A 16746-nucleotide genomic window follows, 5' to 3' on the forward strand; every position below is an offset into this window, starting at 1 on the left:
ATAAAAGTATTGTAAATCAGAGCACTTTTATAGAAATCTAAACAGAAGCAATAACATTAAACAAATCACTTAATAAGTGCAGAGTAATACAGAGATTTATTTTGAACTTAGCGAATATAGAAATATTATAATTGTCCTCAGTATATCCCCTGAAGGTGGCACACTCATAAGCTAAATATAGGTCTTAATTCGAAATATGTACTTGAAATAAGTATTCTCGAAAGTATCTAAGACTTAATTTAAAGAGCAAAAATCAATCTTTCAGCATTGTATTTAGTTTCAGACTCATATCTCCGGGCTTTTATAATATTGCTTATAAAATTAAGGAAAAAATCTATATATCCAATAATCAAGCAAAAAGACTTAATGATTTTGGTTCAGTAGATGACTCTGCTCCTAATTAAAATCCAAGATGACAAATATCTTCACAAAATATCAACCTTCAAAAACATAATCATAATAAATAGATAGCATTAGATAACGAAGTTCTGAATAGAACTATCTCTCAGCAGCACCATCCTTCACCACCAGTTTCTGCAGTAGCATCGCCAGCTTTCAGTAACAATCTTTGCTCTTTCCGTACTCTTTCTTCATTAGTTTGAACATGCATTGGTTTACTTTGTTGTAACTTATGAACCAATGTCATAAAAATTGATTCAACATGATCCGCCTCAGTATCTGCTAATGCTGACGTCTCGAATAATGCCATATCATTTTGATCAGCAAACATCTGCATAAAACATTTTGGAAGAAAAAAAAATGGACGGTTTAAGATAAATTCAGTTTGAGAAACTTTCCGAAGCCCCGTTTGCCATTCTCCAACTAAGATTTTTGCTACTTCCACCTTAAGTTATTATACTTTTATTGCTATATAAATCATAAGTAATTATACAGTTATCAACACCTCAAAATTAGCTTCCGAAAGAAATTCGCGATTTAATCACAAAATCGAACTTCCGAAAGAAATTCGATTTAATCGCGATTTAATCAAAATACAAAATACACTTCACAAAATACTTCATTTAAAATACTTCACTGAATAAATTTATTATTAAAAAAGAAAAAAAAAATGAATTTAAAGGAATCGAACCTGAGCGACATCAGTTTTAACTCTGTTCTCCACTGTTAAATCACATTTATTTCCAATTAGTATATGCGGTGTATCATTTGTTGACGAAACCGAATGTCTGCGACACTCACTGATCCAATCATTCAACGAATGAAACGATGAAGGATTGCTTACATCATAAACAAATACTATGGCATTCACATTGCGATAATAATGTGATACAATAGATTGTCGGTAACGTTCCTGACCAGCTGTATCCCATAGCTGCACCTGAAGTCATAAGAAAAATGTTGCACACAATTAGCAGTTTATTATTATTATAGGTAAATCAAGAATGAATGACTGATTTTCATATTGATTTGTTCGCTATGGGCAGAAGGAAAAAATTACAGGAATTTTTGGGAAATGAAGTCAGGTAGATTTATCTAGTTCTACAAATTTATAAAGGATGCAACCTCTAGCCTTTCCTATAGGATGATGGTATTACGGATGAATTATTACTTTTGGGGAAAATCCGAGATGTTTTTATATTTTTTATGATAATAAAAAACTACAGTCGATACAATTCGATTAAATAAATGTCTCATCCTTTCATCCAGATATTCGAATCGCATTTCTGTTTATTCCTGTTACACAAAAATATTTTTTGGAGAATTAGTCTTTAACACAAACGAGTTTTATAGACATGAGAAATCGGAATGTGAAAATTGGTTGAGATGAAAGAAAACTAACTAAGTTGGATACTTTCCCAGTTAGCCGACTAATACTTCGGATAAAAATATGGTATGCGTTGACGAAAAGAGAAAAACAAACTCTTATCAGTTCACCATCGATAGCAACACAACGCTCTCGAAAATCCACTCCTATCGTTGCTTCCGTTTGAGCCGGAAACCTTCCATTACAAAAACGAAAACTAAGACATGTTTTTCCAACTCCAGCATTACCTAATATGATAACCTGAATGCAAATCAAAAATTTATTGAAATGCATTAATCAAAGTGAAAGTGAGTGCTCGAAAACAAAAAAAAAAAAAGGAATTATTGAATAGGAAAAGATCCATCCTAGTGTTTACAATATCACAGATTGCTTTAATTTGTAATCAGAATTCACTCAATTAAATACGATTGGAATTCAAATTACTGAATTTTTGACGATAATGTCTTAAATAAACGAAAACATAGAAAAATACCTTAAAAATACGCTTCGCTCGATACGTTTTTCCGGGTTGATAAGCAAAAATTGCTCCGGCAATAGATTTTGAAGGAACTGTTTGTGTTACCCCTGCACTTTTCCCTATAGGAATGGAACTATTAACGGATAATGCTTCCGAATAAGGAACACGACTGAGACCAATGTCAACTGGAAATAAGAAAGATGACGAGTTAGATGCGACTTTTAAATAGCTATTTCTTTTTTTCTCCATTTATAATAACGCAAGATGGAAGTTTTTAAATTAAAAAAGGAAAAACATATATCCGAAAATGTCAAGTACTTAAAAAATTAAAATTAAAAGCATTACTTACTCTCATTTTTTCCTGATTCCTCGGTTGAATTTTGAACAGGAAAGTGTAAATTAGATAATGACGCTTGTGGTGTTACTGTCGTAACAACTGTACTAATTTTGGGAGCTGACATAACAATATTTGACTCTGATAGTCGTTGTGTCGAAGGTTCTTGCACATTGGCAATCTCATTATGCATAGGCACATTCATCACAGTTCTTTTTACTAATACACAATCTGGCAAGAAATTTAAGAACCAATTTTCAATAAATCTAATCATGTCATATCCAGTAGTTCTGGACTAGTCTTATAGTCGAAAGCTTTACAAATTAATTTCTATTAAATAAGCATTTCAATGAGCAGTAGTCTGACACACCATACTGAAGAGTTTGATATCCCGTAATAATTACATGCACCTATAGACTGACCATAAGATTAATCCAGAATTACTCAATATAACGTGATCACGTCCACACAGGAGCAACTCATAAATGGACATATGACTTGCCAATAAATTTAACTCAATTTCGATTTAGTGAGGGTCTAAGTTCCCATGGATAGACATAATTGCCCGACAAATTAGAAATCTCCAAATTCTTACAGATTCAATTAAATCCTTCAAATTAAAAGTAAACTGGCTTTTGGCACTGAAGCTTTCTGCACTTTTTTTTCTTTGCACAAATCCTATAGAGAATGCAGAAGGCCGTCAATTCATTCAGGATTCAGGAAATTAATTTATATTTAACACTACTTACAATCTAGGGAACCTTTTGAAATTTAATCTCAAAACGAAGCATAACTTCCATATGCAATTACACAATACTTTAAAACTATTTTTATCTTTACCTCCAAGCAAAAAATGATGAAAGCTACAAACTCTGATCTTTACGTAAAAAGATATCATCAAAACTGCCACTATTCTGCAGTTATGCGCATATGATATCAGCATACAAGCAAAGATTTTATTTCACACTACATACAGTTTACGAAAGTAAATCTGTATAGTATACAGCAAAGTTTCACAGTTAATTATTAAAAACATAGGACCTAGGAGCAATTGCAAACTTATATATGTGAGTAACTACAAGTGCTCAGTGAATAGTTTATATCTACTATGTGAACTCTCTAGAATTATAGCTAACCATTCAGTTGCACAATGATCAAAATATAGGTTACTGAAAGTATCAAATACATGAATTAAATGAAATATTGGCATATCAAAACAAAAACAATCCAACATAATTTAATAATCTTAGCAGCAAAAAATGGAGGAATACTATTTGAATCAGGTGATATCATCCACCAGTAACACTGAATGTGTACGAGATTTTCGTCGCAAACACCTAAAACAATTACTGGAAGAATCCAAAATTGTCAAATCAAATAAAATGCTTTATCTGCCCATAGAAATAAGTAATGAAGAAACTCTTGTTCTCATAAAAAAACAATTTAAAACAGATTTGTTGAGAACGAGCACACTCATAGTGGGAAGTCATAAAATACGTAATCTTATCGCAGTGATAACCTTGGACAGTGCTTGCTCTTTTTGTTGAAGCATTCCTGATGAAAAGTAGCTAAACAAGTGCGACACACTGTCGCATCATCGGAGAATGGAAAAATAACCTAAAAGATAAAAGCAGTTCCAGGATAATCACAAGAAACACTAATAAAAATCATTACTTTAAGTTTTCTCTTCTCTTTAATCTTTAAATTCTGAACAACTTCAAATACTTGAAAAAAAAAAAAGAATTTGCTTACAGTAGCATCATTACATAACTCGCAATTAAATCCTTTTCCTTTGCAAATTAAGCAATCTTTCATTATATGTTCCGCATATAACTGAATTATTCTTTCAATCTCCGGTAAGAGTCGACCTTGATACAAATCCACTAGGTCTATCAAACTGTACATATCCGAATTTTCGACGAAATGTTGACGATGTTTCAAATTTTGCAAAATTCGTTGCTTACGGGCTACCTTTAATGAAAATTTCTACAAATTATCATGAGTTCCTTTTCAGTTTATGAATCTAACAACAACAAAACTCATTTCAGCAAGTCTTCGGCAAATATTGGAATCTCACCTTACAACACATGAAGTAACACTTCATCAACAATATATTTCGTCGTAGCTTATTTATTCTAGCTAGTTGATCAACATAATTCACTAGTCCTGGATTCAATTTCGAAACATTGAAAATTGGTCGTCTTTCAATAATAACAAGTAGTTGTTTCGAAGCGCGACAAACCTACGAATTAAAATAGTATATGCAAATCAAAAATTTTTCTAATCAAGGAAGAGTTTAAAATAATGCTTTCTAATCAAGAAAGTTCAAAATAAATGCAACATACCCATTTACCTTATACTTGCTGAAATCCCAATTGTGTATTATCCGAGCCGGAATAAACCATTCATCGTTCCAATGACAACGTGGGCAGTAATAATGGCCATTGTAATCACATAACCGTGGTTCACTCTCAGCTGTACCATCTTCAATTTCAACATAATAATGAAAACCGTGCAAACGAAATGAGAAGTTATTAACTCACCAAATTGTAAAGAATGGTGGCATTCTGCACATTTGTAAGTTTGTACATCAAGTCCACGTTCCTCACAAATCTCTGTCCTTGGCCTGCAAATTTACATAAAAAATACCGTATATGATCAGAAACTTAAGTGAAGTAAACATCATTATATCGTATCATAATGCAGTTTCCTCATAAATGTAATTTAAAGTGTGTTTCTAGATATTTAATATATTTGCATGAAAAAGGACACTGGACTATTATTTACAAATCATAATTAACAAGCCTAAAAAGAATATCATTTGCTTTAGTGGCAGCACAGTAACGCAAGACATGCTTCACACATTTATCATGTGATCGTAAACCACAACCTGCAAAGATTATTTTGCATGTGGAAATAAAGTAAAGCCGATAATTCAATTTTATCTACCAATTACGGTAATCGAACTATTACTAGAGCTGAACCGTCTAGTTCCTATTCGAAATAAATCTCCAGATAAAAGAACTAAACTAATCTATTCCACACATGTTGTTTGTCATTCAACTCTCAACAAAAATTATTAAACCCCAATTCAACAAGAACTTACTGTTACATCGACGGTAACTTTGTATCAATCGCCAAATCGTAGATAAACAAACTTCACAATATGGATTTCGACCAGTAGCTGACTGCAAGAAAAACTGATGCCCCATTATGGTTATCGCACGCGAAGTTCGGACTTTCTTCACTGGACCAGATAACTCTTCCTATAAAACAAACCAGCATGCCTTATTCATATCGGCTTTTTTGAAGTTGATCCATTCGATAGTATGTTTTGTTTTGAAGGCAATTATATAAAAAAAAAATATTTATACCTCTATTTGTTTTCAGTAAAGTAGAGGCAACAATTCTGAAAAAATATACTACCTTTAAAGCGTCAAGTTCAAGTTGACACTGAACAAGTTTTTCCATGAGTTGCACCCGTTCGATATTATCCTGAAATTCTTCCTCTCCCTCTCATTATTTTGAAATTTGGATCATTAAAATATCCTAAAAAATTCACATCAAAACCTTACATCGATTTTCCGCAAACGTTTTTTGCAATAAGTAACAGCTAATTCCAGTTCTGCACAACGTGTTATTTCATCCTTATTTCTCTTCCCACAAGTAATAATTTCACCAATTTCTCTACTCATTAAATTGTCGACACCAATATCAGCACTAAAATAATTTGCATTAACAACACTCGACAATCACTTCAGTCTAACTACACTACTTTTAGTTAATCTTATAAAGTAGTTCTTTTCAAAATTAATGCCACCTTTTAGCAATTTCGACTTTAATCTCTAGAGAATTATTTAGATTCTCGATCCCAAGAAATGATGTGTCATATTTTATGTAGTGAAATTAAAAATTCCTTCTTCATAACAAAGTTAAAATCACTTGTTTCGTCCAGCTCTGATCGTTTCGCTATTATCAAAAGCACTCGGTATGTCTGTTATATTCACGCTATGACTCGGCTTATCATTTTCATCCACTTCAGAACAAGTCATGCCTACCGTTTCTGCCATCTTAGACCTAGAAATGATGAACACTGAAACTAAATTCGATGCAATGACGAACTTAGTACATGACAAAAATTGCAGGATGATGATGCAAAACTGTCACCGATATTATGATGGGAATTTCTAAAAAAATTTGAGTTTAAAAAAAAAAAAAAGCTGACATAGTTCTACACGAAAAAATGCTCCGAAGAAGAAGAAATAGCGGTGATTATTAAAACTTGCATGTTATCAAATTGAGGAAACCAACAAATAAAAGTATATCAGTTGCAATAGTATTTAAGGACTGATAAGGTCAAAGTGTCATGTGGCTTGATAAAATCTAAAATGCATAGCATTTGCGGAAAATAAGGCAAACAATAATCACAATTATTTCTATGAATAATGAACACATGGCATATACATCACGTATCTTCTCCCAGTCAATTATCAACATGCAAAACTTAATAAAAAAAAACGTAAAACTTCATGCATAGGCTGCGTTAAATTTCATTTTCAAGGATGAAGAAAAACATTTTGCTTTCATTAAGGTTATCATCAATCGTACCAGATTAAGCTTATTATCCATCAGACATATCTATTGTATTTAGCTGTCAACCTTATTACATATCAGTGTTACGTGACCTTTGTCATACTGTCCTTTTATTACATGATTCATCACATATCAACAGCCTCTTTACATGATTCTTGTCATGCAACTATCTGTGTCTGTTGATATATTGTCCTCCATTTCAATCACATATTCAGGTAACCTTCCTCACCTCATATCTGTATTTGCAGTCGGGTAGTTTGTCATAAGTTTCCCTAAAGTAAACTATATTTCGTCCCTTTTAGTTACTTTTGTTTTTTATTTTGATAATTAATTAATTAGTGCTTCTTTACGACATATGCGTCCAACTTTAAAATGAAAAGTACTGTGTGAACGTGAAATGGAGCTGTTTCAGATATAAGTTCATTACGTTCATTACGTGATATTAAGCCGTACGCACTGCACAACAGTCATCCGAATAAGCAAATAACAAGCGCAGGTTCAGGCACTGAAGTGGATTTTGCGCTGCAACGGTTCGTTAATGGATTTCACCACGATAGGGATGTGTCAGACACTCACCATCGCCGCTTATCTGGCTCCGTGCGTGACGTGACTTCCGTCTCTTATAAGTTTGTTATTCACGTGCTTAGTCACTCATCTTCATCTTTTCTAGTTTATTACCTCCCATTATTTCCTTGACACTTCTTTCTATGCTTTATTTCCTGCAAATTTCAATAAAACGACAGAAACTTTTACACCAAAGTAACTTTGCACTTAATTTGGGTTTCGTTCAATGCTTCTGTGTTTATTGTCCACTTATTCACTAATTTCGGTATCGTTTCATACGCTGTATTCATTTACTTGTTTTTTAGTTTGTCTTATTTGCATTCTTTACTTGTCAGTGTATTGTCTGACCCAAATGCAATCTGTAGAGTGCATTATTGAGACATAATGAGAACAATTGCTAGAAGTGAGGAAGAATGAAATGTTTTCTTGAAACTAAATTCAGAAAGCGCTAGCTTAATGTATGTGATGGACATGTGATCGAAATAATTAAAAATCAAACAGTAGGTTTATCAGAATAGAGTCATTACTACATCTAAAAGTGCTGTGGTTGCCTGCAGATCTAGTGGTGACAAAAAACATCATATTATGTAGGTATGAATCGATAAACTGTGTAAGTTGTAATATTTTAGTTAAAGCTTAGCGAACAAAAGCAAAATAATGGGTGATAGCGATGATGAATACCATAGACGTGGTGGACGTGATAAATTCGCACGTGAGCGCAACGATTATCCAGACCGAATACGACGCGATTATGAATATGATAGGTAATGTTTGGTTGGCTGTAAAATGTTTGGCTTGGCTGCACACTAATCTGTAACCAGGACTTCTCCAAAAATTTTAGAAACTAAAAATTATGAAAAGATGCAGTATTAATCGATGCAAAGTTTAATTATTTCGAAAATAAAAAAAAGAACAAATAAAATTTTGTCATAAATACAAAAACTAAAATTTTGTCATAAATACAAAAACTAAAATTTCATCCGGAAAACAAAATTATTTTGTAGACGTGGCGGCGGTAGTGGTGGCGGAAGTAATACTTATCAGCGAAGTGATTATGCGAATGGTTCATCAATGAAACGCTCTTCATCACGTCGCGATGATTATGTATCCAGCACGAAACGTAGCCGAATTGAGTAAGCCAAATATTGATGCAAATGTAAAGACAGGTTTTGTTAATGTTTCACTATGCTATGCTTATGCGCATGCTTGATGATATGCAGTTAATGGTAGGGCTATCTTTATCTTCTGTATATCAATTCCGGCTCTTCCTTTTTTTAAGATATTTGGTGTCGTGAGACTTTCATTTGTAGTAGTTCTAATCATTCACCGCTTCCCTGACGTTAGATATGCTGTTACTGCTTCTGTACCGGAAAGATGTAGCCAAGTACAGTGCAGTGCAGTAATGAATCCTATATTTCGTTCACACTCAAAATAATGAATTCATATCGTCGTTTCTAAACCAAGAATTTAGCAGTGCGTCCGATACGTATGATCCTGTGATGAAAACATCTGCGGACGAAGAACCAGTGCCGGTTATGATGACGTTCAAAAAATTTCTTGCAACACAGGATGATTCAATAACCGATGAAGAAGCAATTGCTAAATATTCGGAATATAAACTGGAATTTAAGCGACAAGAGCTGCACAAGTTCTTTCTGGCACATAAGGATGAAGAGTGGTGGGTCATGGAACAGATTCCCTATCTACTAGTTCCTTCATTGTTTTACTAATCTTGTGTTTATATTATTTTTGTTTAATTTAAGGACGAATTTCGTATGACAAGATCATTTTGCAGAGGTCTTTTTTTATAACTTGGTTACTTTGCTGACGGTAAGTTCTTGAACTCTTCTCAATTTCTCCTGTCGCATTTATATTGTTTTTCGACATAGGGTTGTGGAAGCACGAGTAAAATAGCAAGAAATTTGGATTCCACAATTTTTTCTTCGTGTAAGTAGCCTTAATTCACAAAATGAATTTTTAAGGCTTTCCGAAGGATGCGCTTTAAGTCAAACCTTTTGTGAATGCAGAGAAGCACTTCACAATGTTATTAATTTTTAAAAAATAAGTACTTTCTCCAGCAGTCTTTAAGCTCCCTGCAATGTTTATGTTTAATAAACATTAGTTCTGTCTTATATCGCAGTGGGATGTGCTGCAATGACTTCTCATTATCAAGCAGGGACTTGAAATTTAGAAACACTCCATGTATTTTTTTCAAACTTTATGTTTTCTTGGACCTCACATAGATCTTTGGTGGTTCTTTGAGATGACAATGCTGAAAGGGTCTGTGGATACTTTATATGCTTTTGGAAGATGACTGCTACACTTTTTATGACTGCAATTTGCAATACTTCATTGTAAGTAAATTGTCTTGGTTTGATAAGAAGAGCATAGTAAAACACTGTGGAAACTTGGCTGACCAGAGGCGCTGTATGCCGCGGCAGTCATCATCAGTTAAACGTCATTACGTCACTCAATAATTCGGAACTATTTTTCATCACAGCAACAATCATCAGTAACGCCAACATCACGTCGACGAAACATCCATAACAACTTCATTATCTTCTAACTTCAAACGACTCTTCATTTCATTCACTTGCTGACTACAATTTCTCATCTCAACCGCATTTTTCTTCTCGACAATTAACCGGCTACTCATCGTCAGCAGCACGCATCTCAAATTTGTTTGAATATTCCAAATGAGGGTTCTGTAAAATAGATGGTAGAAATAAGGAAATCAATGTGTTTGGAAATGGAAGATGGGAAATATATTTAATACAGATTACGATTTCGCGTAAAATATGTTGTCATAATAATGTCGCATTAAGTTGGTTATTGCATTATTGAACTTGGCACAAATAATACATTTTGATTTGTGGATTTGAGTCTTAGAAAATTTTTATAGGTTCCGTCTGAAATATCATCCGGAAGATAGTGGTAGACGAAAAGCTGAACAGAAGGAAAATGTATTACGTCGACTGGAAATTTTCCAAAATCTTTATGATGAAGGATGTATTGATAAATTACAAATTGATTACGATTATGCTCCACAAATTATACGCGTCATGGATACACGTTAGTATTATTATTTTTTTTTTTTTAATTCTAAAGATAAAGCTGTAAAAATTGTGGGTAAATTTACTTTTATTTGATCATTCATATTTGTACATGCTAAAGTCATTTCAGTAGTAGTCAAATTGGAAGGTGGCACAGAAGATGATATTGCAGCTTTGAAAAGTGAGAAAATTGATGATGAATCGGTTTTGGAGTTGAAAAAGCTAAAAAAGTGCGTTCTTGCTTCCTCTTATTTGTTTCTGTAGAGTTTGAGTTAGCTATTAAATTTAGCAGATATTCCAAGAAATTTTTGGCAAAACATTTCTATCGGTAAAATAGGTGAGATAATAGTTTAGCCCCAAAAATAATAACTTACTTATTTACACCAAAAATGGTATTATATAATCATTATATAATCGTGTCTTAGGTTTTCCGTCCCAAATTTTCCTTCCTAGATTTGAAGTTGATCTTTAACGTCAGGATTACTTTTTCCAGTGAAACGAAGAAGAAAATTGCTGAAATCAACGGAGAAGAGAACAAGTCAAAACAGGAGAAAGGCGGCGAGAATCCGAATGATGATGGTGCTATAACTGATTCTGATGATGAAAAGGAAAAGCAGTGCAGAAATGGTACTGATTTGTCTTACAAATAAATGCAACTTTGAAAAAATTGTCGACAAAAGAAATTTCTTGTTGGCTGATTCACTTCAGAATTTTTAATCACTTAAGATAAATTTCTCTCTGTAGGAATTTCACTTTTATTTGTTACTAAATTTTCATTATCTATCAAACGCTCTAAATTTCTATGACTTTTAGTTGGGAATGAAGAAAGCACTAAAAATGAAGAGGAGATGAATCGACAAAAGAAGAAAATGTTGCTGCATAAAACTTCGAGTATTTTCCTTCGGAATGTTGCACCAAATATTACTATGGAAGAAATTGAAACGGTTCCTTTTTTCTCAGTTTTCAGTAAAGTTTATGAAATTGATATCATGCTTTGAAGAAATAGTTCTTACACTAGGTTCTTCCAGAAATCATTCACATTTTAGCGATCAGTCAAATATTTGTAGGCATGTAAGCGATTCCCTGGATTTTTGCGGGTTGGTCTTGCAGATCCTGTACCTGATCGGAAATTCTATCGACGTGGATGGGTGACATTCAGACGAGATGTTAATATCAAAGAAATTTGCTGGAATTTGAATAGCGTCCGTGTTAGTGGTTTTGTATTGTTTTTCCAGTTTGAATTTATTGGGGAAAAGAAAATGAAACCTTACATTAAGGGTTTTGGCTTGCTGAATGTATGAACAACTAGTCATATTTTTATCTTAAATAATTTTGAGAGAAGTTAAATCTTCTCTATTATAATTTTGCAAGGTCCAGAAAAGGTATCAGAAGTTACTTTTATTAAACATTAATATCATATACAGATAAAGGAATGCGATCTTGGTGCAGTGATCAATCGAGATATAGCTCGTCGTGTACGCTCCGTAAATGGTATAACGGGACATAAACAGGTCGCTCAAAATGATCTGCGACAAGCAGCTAAACTTGCTGCTATATATGACAAAAAGGTAGCTTTTTTTTGTAACATTTTTTAAGTTTGTTTTCATGAAAGTTTTATCACAGTGAAATATATAGTCTTTGAAGTTTTAATTTTATAAGCGATTAACAAATTTTATGGTGTCATTGGAATCATCGCTTTCCAGAACGGTCTTTATCAATCAGAAAATCAAGAAGAACGCCAAAGCAGCTTTGAATTGGATGTTGTAGCACAAAGTCAGAATCCACTGCTAAAGAATCTTACCGATTTTCTGATTGAAGAAGCAAATGCTGAAGAGGAAGAATTATTGGGCATATCAAGTGGTGAGTATTTTGTATATTTCGAATACAAAAGGAAATACACCGAAGTTTGTAAACGAAATATTTTGATGCTTGCATTTTTTTTTCTTTGCAAATATTCATGCACAATCATATCCAAATTTTGCTTTTGCTATAATTAGTTAACTATTTGCTTGCAGATAATTTTAGCAGTTTAAATAATACATAACCAAGAATAATAGAAAAGAAAGAGGAAATTTATTGCAGAAGGTATTATTGAAGAAGACCAGAAAGTTCCATTTCAACGCGATGATGCATTGATCGCACGACTTGATCGAATCATAACTTATCTGCGCATTGTACATTCTATTGATTTCTATAATCATGGCGAATATCCTAATGAGGATGTAATGCCGAACAGGTATGTTTATCTTTGTTCTCATTTGCAGATATTGCATGCGGTAAGTTGGATAACCTGACACACTGAACGAGTTATTTTCCAGTCTTTACTTGAGATTATACATCATCTTAAGAGCTACCTTTCTAAGATTGAATTATTGGTTTCTCAGCCTTCTAAACAGTTCGTCTGGATCATTTGTATAATGCTGTGTATTATGTTCATCTAACATTATTAGCTTCTATGTTTTTTAGATGCGGAATGATGCACGTTCGTGGGGCACCACCATCTTCGTCACAGTGGGGTACTGATGACAACGGTAGAACGCTGGTTGCGCAAAAATTCGTTACTGATTTCATTGCTGGATTCAATAATCGGATAGAAACGGCTTTGATGAGTGAAACTTCATTGAATGAATTGGAATTGGACAATTTGGGTAGGAAAGATACAGAGAAGTGAGAAATTATTGCTTTCAAAAATTTTAGATTTCAGTTACCTAGTATTTTTAAGAAAGCGATTTCATACTGGAAAGATTTATTATATTTTATTAAATAATTTTGTTTTGTCGATATGTACCTTAAACTTTAAACTACTTGATGTTTTCAAAGTTTCTTTTTAAATGGCTGTTTTAAAGAGAAGTGGAATCATTTATCACAGCGAATTGTGTCGAGTTAGCGAAAGACAAATGGTTATGTCCATTGTCGGGAAAAAAATTTAAAGGACCCGAATTCATACGAAAACATCTTACAACTAAGCATGGAGAGAAGTTGGATCAAGTTCGACAGGAGGTTTATTTTTATTGATTTGTCTTGAATAATATTCTGCGGATCTTTGTATTACTTTAGATATTTTACTTTCTCATTTAATTCTTTGGTAATTGGCAGCCATTCATATTCATTAAATCAGAACTTATTCAATATGAATGGTTTTTTTGTAGGTAGTTTATTTCAACAATTATTTAACTGACTCGAAGCGACCGCAAAATTTGGAGGTGAAACCTACTCAAGCAAGTCCGCAAGTAGCACCACCACGAGAAGAACGACGTGAACGCGAACGTGGTAATTTTTCTAAAAAATCTGTGAAAGGATGGATTTATTAAATTTGAGACTGTTCATAAGCATATATATCTAAATGAAGACAGCAGATGTATTTCTCGGTTTTCAGACTATGATGGTGATCGAAGTCGCGCAAGTGGTGGTGGTGGTGGTAACTCTTCATACAGCGATCGTGATCGTCGTGGTTATGAACGTAATATTGGTGGCAGCAGTGGAGGACGATACGCTAGCTCATATGGTGGCCGAAACTACGATCGTGGAGGAACATCCCGATATTGGGAATCATCGGGAAGTGGACGCCGTGATCCACGTGAACCAGTCACATATAAAGACCTCGATGCACCGGAAGATATTTTCTGAGCAAAAAACCGGAAATTATTGAAGTGAAAATGAATGTTCTTTTGTCTTAATTTAAAATATAATCTTTTTTATCAAGATATTATTTTCAAATTTCCAGCTTGATATCCGGATGAGAACTTTTTTTCTGGAAATTGACGATAGAAACTTGTTATGTTGTTTTATCTGTTAACCAGTACTTTTAATCAGTTTCATTTTAATGGATTTTGTGTTCTTTCACAATAACCATTTACGAACAGTTCTTACAGAGGATACCTTCAGATCTTTTGGGCACTCTTCCTAATTATTGATATGTTGTTATCGGGCATAACTATTCTCAGCATTTTGGATCTTGTCAAGTTTTCTCTCATAACAGCGCATCCACCGATTTTCTTGGTTTGTAGTGACTATTCTGTGTTTCGATATTGCTTGGGAATAGCAGACTTTTTTGATCTCATTAATATTAGAGAGCAGGAATAAAATTTAGAAGCTTTTTTTTAAATAACAACAAAGCAGTTGCTTTTTTTAAAAGAGATGCTGATTAAATGTCATTGAAAGAATTCAGAAGAGGTTTATCGTTTCCAGCTGATTAAAATGTTTTCAATGAAAAACTAATTCTTGTATTATTGTTTTGTTGGTTTGGTAGGATTAGAAACAACATTGTTCTTTATTCTTTGGATTTGCTTTGCGAATAGTTTTTACCACATTTCTAGTTATTATCGCTATTTTTTAATTTTAATGTCATATGTCCAAAAAAACGTTTGTGCTAAAAGGAAATATCTTTTTCTTGTAAAATCGTTTTTCTTTGACAATTCTTCCCCGTATTAAAACGAGTTGAGATAATATCTCATATTTTGCATCGCAGTATGATACTCCACCCTATCAGCCACCTATTCCTACGTTTTTTTATAAAGCATAAATAAGGTTCTTAAGACTTAATTTATTTTTACAGTGGCAGTAGAAAATAGACGTAATGAGTGGATTTCTTGAAAATGGGGCGACTTGAAACACTTGAGTTGTTTGTCAAATTGATTTGCAGATGGTTATTAAGCTTAATTAAAAATTAATGCCTAGTTGGATGTAGGTAATGGAAGAATAGATTTATTTTGGGGGAAAGGTACTACTATATTTCACATATGTAAACTGATTGAATCTTTCAGAATGTCTGTAGAAAGTATACCTCGTGATTTGCGTAATTTACGAGCTTGCTTACTATGTTCAATGATAAAGAGTGTGGAGCAGTTTGAATTGGATGGATGTGATAACTGTGAAAGATATTTGGGGATGAAGGGCGATGAGGAAAAAGTTAGCGAATGCACTAGGTGAATCGTCTTATAATTAGTGTTAAAGTTCTCAAAAAGTGTGGACTATATTTCGGAAAATACTATTTTTACTAGATGTGTGTGCATATTTCAACTTTGCATGATTGCATTATAAAGGAATAAAGTATTCTAGTGTCGAATGAGAAGTCTGCTCCACACATCTATTTCGTTGTTAAGTGTTATGTTCAGCAAAGTATATTCAGTTACTTCTGAACCGGAACTAGATTGAGTCAAATAAATTCATACTCATTTAAGCAGAATTCAGAAGTTAAGCTAGCGCTAATTTTTGAGACTGTAATTACAGGAATAAATCCAGGTGATTCTAAATTACTAGACGTAAATTCATCGGATTACTGTATATATGCAGCCCAATTTTTCGAAAATTCAAGAATTTTTTAAACTTACCAAAGCATCTTTTCAGTTCAAATTTTGATGGAATGATAGCTGCGACGGTGCCGGAAGAATCCTGGGTATGCAAATGGCAAAAAATTAACCGTAAAGTAAGCTACTACTGCTAAAGTAATCTGAACATATTTTTATGTTGCAGATTAACTATTTTATCTTTTTTGGAAATTTATTACTCTTTTAGGTGAAAGGAATTTACGCAGTTTCGGTCTCCGGTACGTTGCCATCTCACATAGTTCAAGAATTAAAAGCGCAAAATATCCGTTACAAACCCAGCATGCGCGACATGACTCAAAATAACTAGCTAGTAATTTGTTTATGTTTCTTATAAACAAATTTGTTCTTGTACATTTCTTTGTGATAAATCCGTTGCCCGAAAATGATGCACATGCAAAAAATAAAAAAGCAACCTCCAATTTTTTCATTTGTATTCTTAATTCTGAGGGCATTCTGATCAACACTGAATTATTTGAACTAATCTTTTATCCTAACACAGGAGCCTTCTTTAAAGGAGTGATATATAAACTATAGCAATGTCAGGCGATATGTTTTGTATAAATCCCTCATCCAGCATAATTTGAAAAAAAAAAAAAAAACAGCTTCTGAATAAAGAGTTTGACGGATTTTCT

The 16746-nt window shown here is 33.2% G+C and overlaps 4 protein-coding genes across 7 annotated transcripts; 2 read left to right on the forward strand and 2 right to left on the reverse strand.

Moving 5' to 3' along the window:
- Window positions 1–505: 505 nt before the first annotated feature.
- Bma-rab-33 (RAS-related protein F43D9.2, putative) lies at window positions 506–2782 on the reverse strand (the record flags this gene model as incomplete). Its single annotated transcript, XM_001897189.1, has 5 exons — window positions 506–730; window positions 1091–1339; window positions 1883–2026; window positions 2259–2428; window positions 2593–2782. The coding sequence occupies 5 exons, from the start codon at window positions 2780–2782 to the stop codon at window positions 506–508; spliced, it is 978 nt and encodes a 325-aa protein (XP_001897224.1).
- A 1074-nt stretch (window positions 2783–3856) lies between these two features.
- Window positions 3857–6647, reverse strand: Bm3473 (Def8 protein, putative; the record flags this gene model as incomplete). Its single annotated transcript, XM_043077487.1, has 11 exons — window positions 3857–3914; window positions 4097–4194; window positions 4330–4548; window positions 4655–4819; window positions 4931–5061; window positions 5121–5203; window positions 5383–5467; window positions 5684–5843; window positions 6004–6072; window positions 6153–6297; window positions 6520–6647. 11 exons carry the CDS (start codon window positions 6645–6647, stop codon window positions 3857–3859), a joined length of 1341 nt encoding a protein of 446 aa, XP_042933421.1.
- Window positions 6648–8391: 1744 nt separating this feature from the next.
- On the forward strand, window positions 8392–14414 carry Bm3078 (the record flags this gene model as incomplete). Of its 3 annotated transcripts, none has more annotated exons than XM_043077489.1 (15): window positions 8392–8498; window positions 8739–8867; window positions 9206–9412; window positions 10637–10806; window positions 10918–11017; window positions 11281–11414; window positions 11601–11731; window positions 11855–11995; window positions 12212–12355; window positions 12491–12647; window positions 12870–13023; window positions 13254–13454; window positions 13634–13787; window positions 13937–14057; window positions 14164–14414. In XM_043077489.1, the coding sequence occupies 15 exons, from the start codon at window positions 8392–8394 to the stop codon at window positions 14412–14414; spliced, it is 2301 nt and encodes a 766-aa protein (XP_042933423.1). The 3 variants fall into 3 exon arrangements, with proteins under 3 accessions (XP_042933423.1, XP_042933422.1, XP_001897222.1); XM_043077488.1 differs by having other exon boundaries at window positions 9209–9412; XM_001897187.2 differs by lacking the exons at window positions 8392–8498; window positions 8739–8867; window positions 9206–9412 and having other exon boundaries at window positions 10797–10806.
- A 1137-nt stretch (window positions 14415–15551) lies between these two features.
- On the forward strand, window positions 15552–16421 carry Bma-spt-4 (Transcription initiation protein SPT4 homolog 1, putative; the record flags this gene model as incomplete). 2 transcript variants are annotated; one of them, XM_001897186.2, is made up of 3 exons in its annotated part: window positions 15552–15712; window positions 16134–16212; window positions 16302–16421. In XM_001897186.2, 3 exons carry the CDS (start codon window positions 15552–15554, stop codon window positions 16419–16421), a joined length of 360 nt encoding a protein of 119 aa, XP_001897221.2. The 2 variants fall into 2 exon arrangements, with proteins under 2 accessions (XP_001897221.2, XP_042933424.1); XM_043077490.1 differs by lacking the exon at window positions 15552–15712 and having other exon boundaries at window positions 16150–16212.
- Window positions 16422–16746: the final 325 nt, after the last annotated feature.

Source organism: Brugia malayi (assembly GCF_000002995.4).
Source record: "Brugia malayi strain FR3 genome assembly, contig: Bm_v4_Chr1_scaffold_001, whole genome shotgun sequence".
NCBI classification, from domain to species: domain Eukaryota; kingdom Metazoa; phylum Nematoda; class Chromadorea; order Rhabditida; family Onchocercidae; genus Brugia; species Brugia malayi.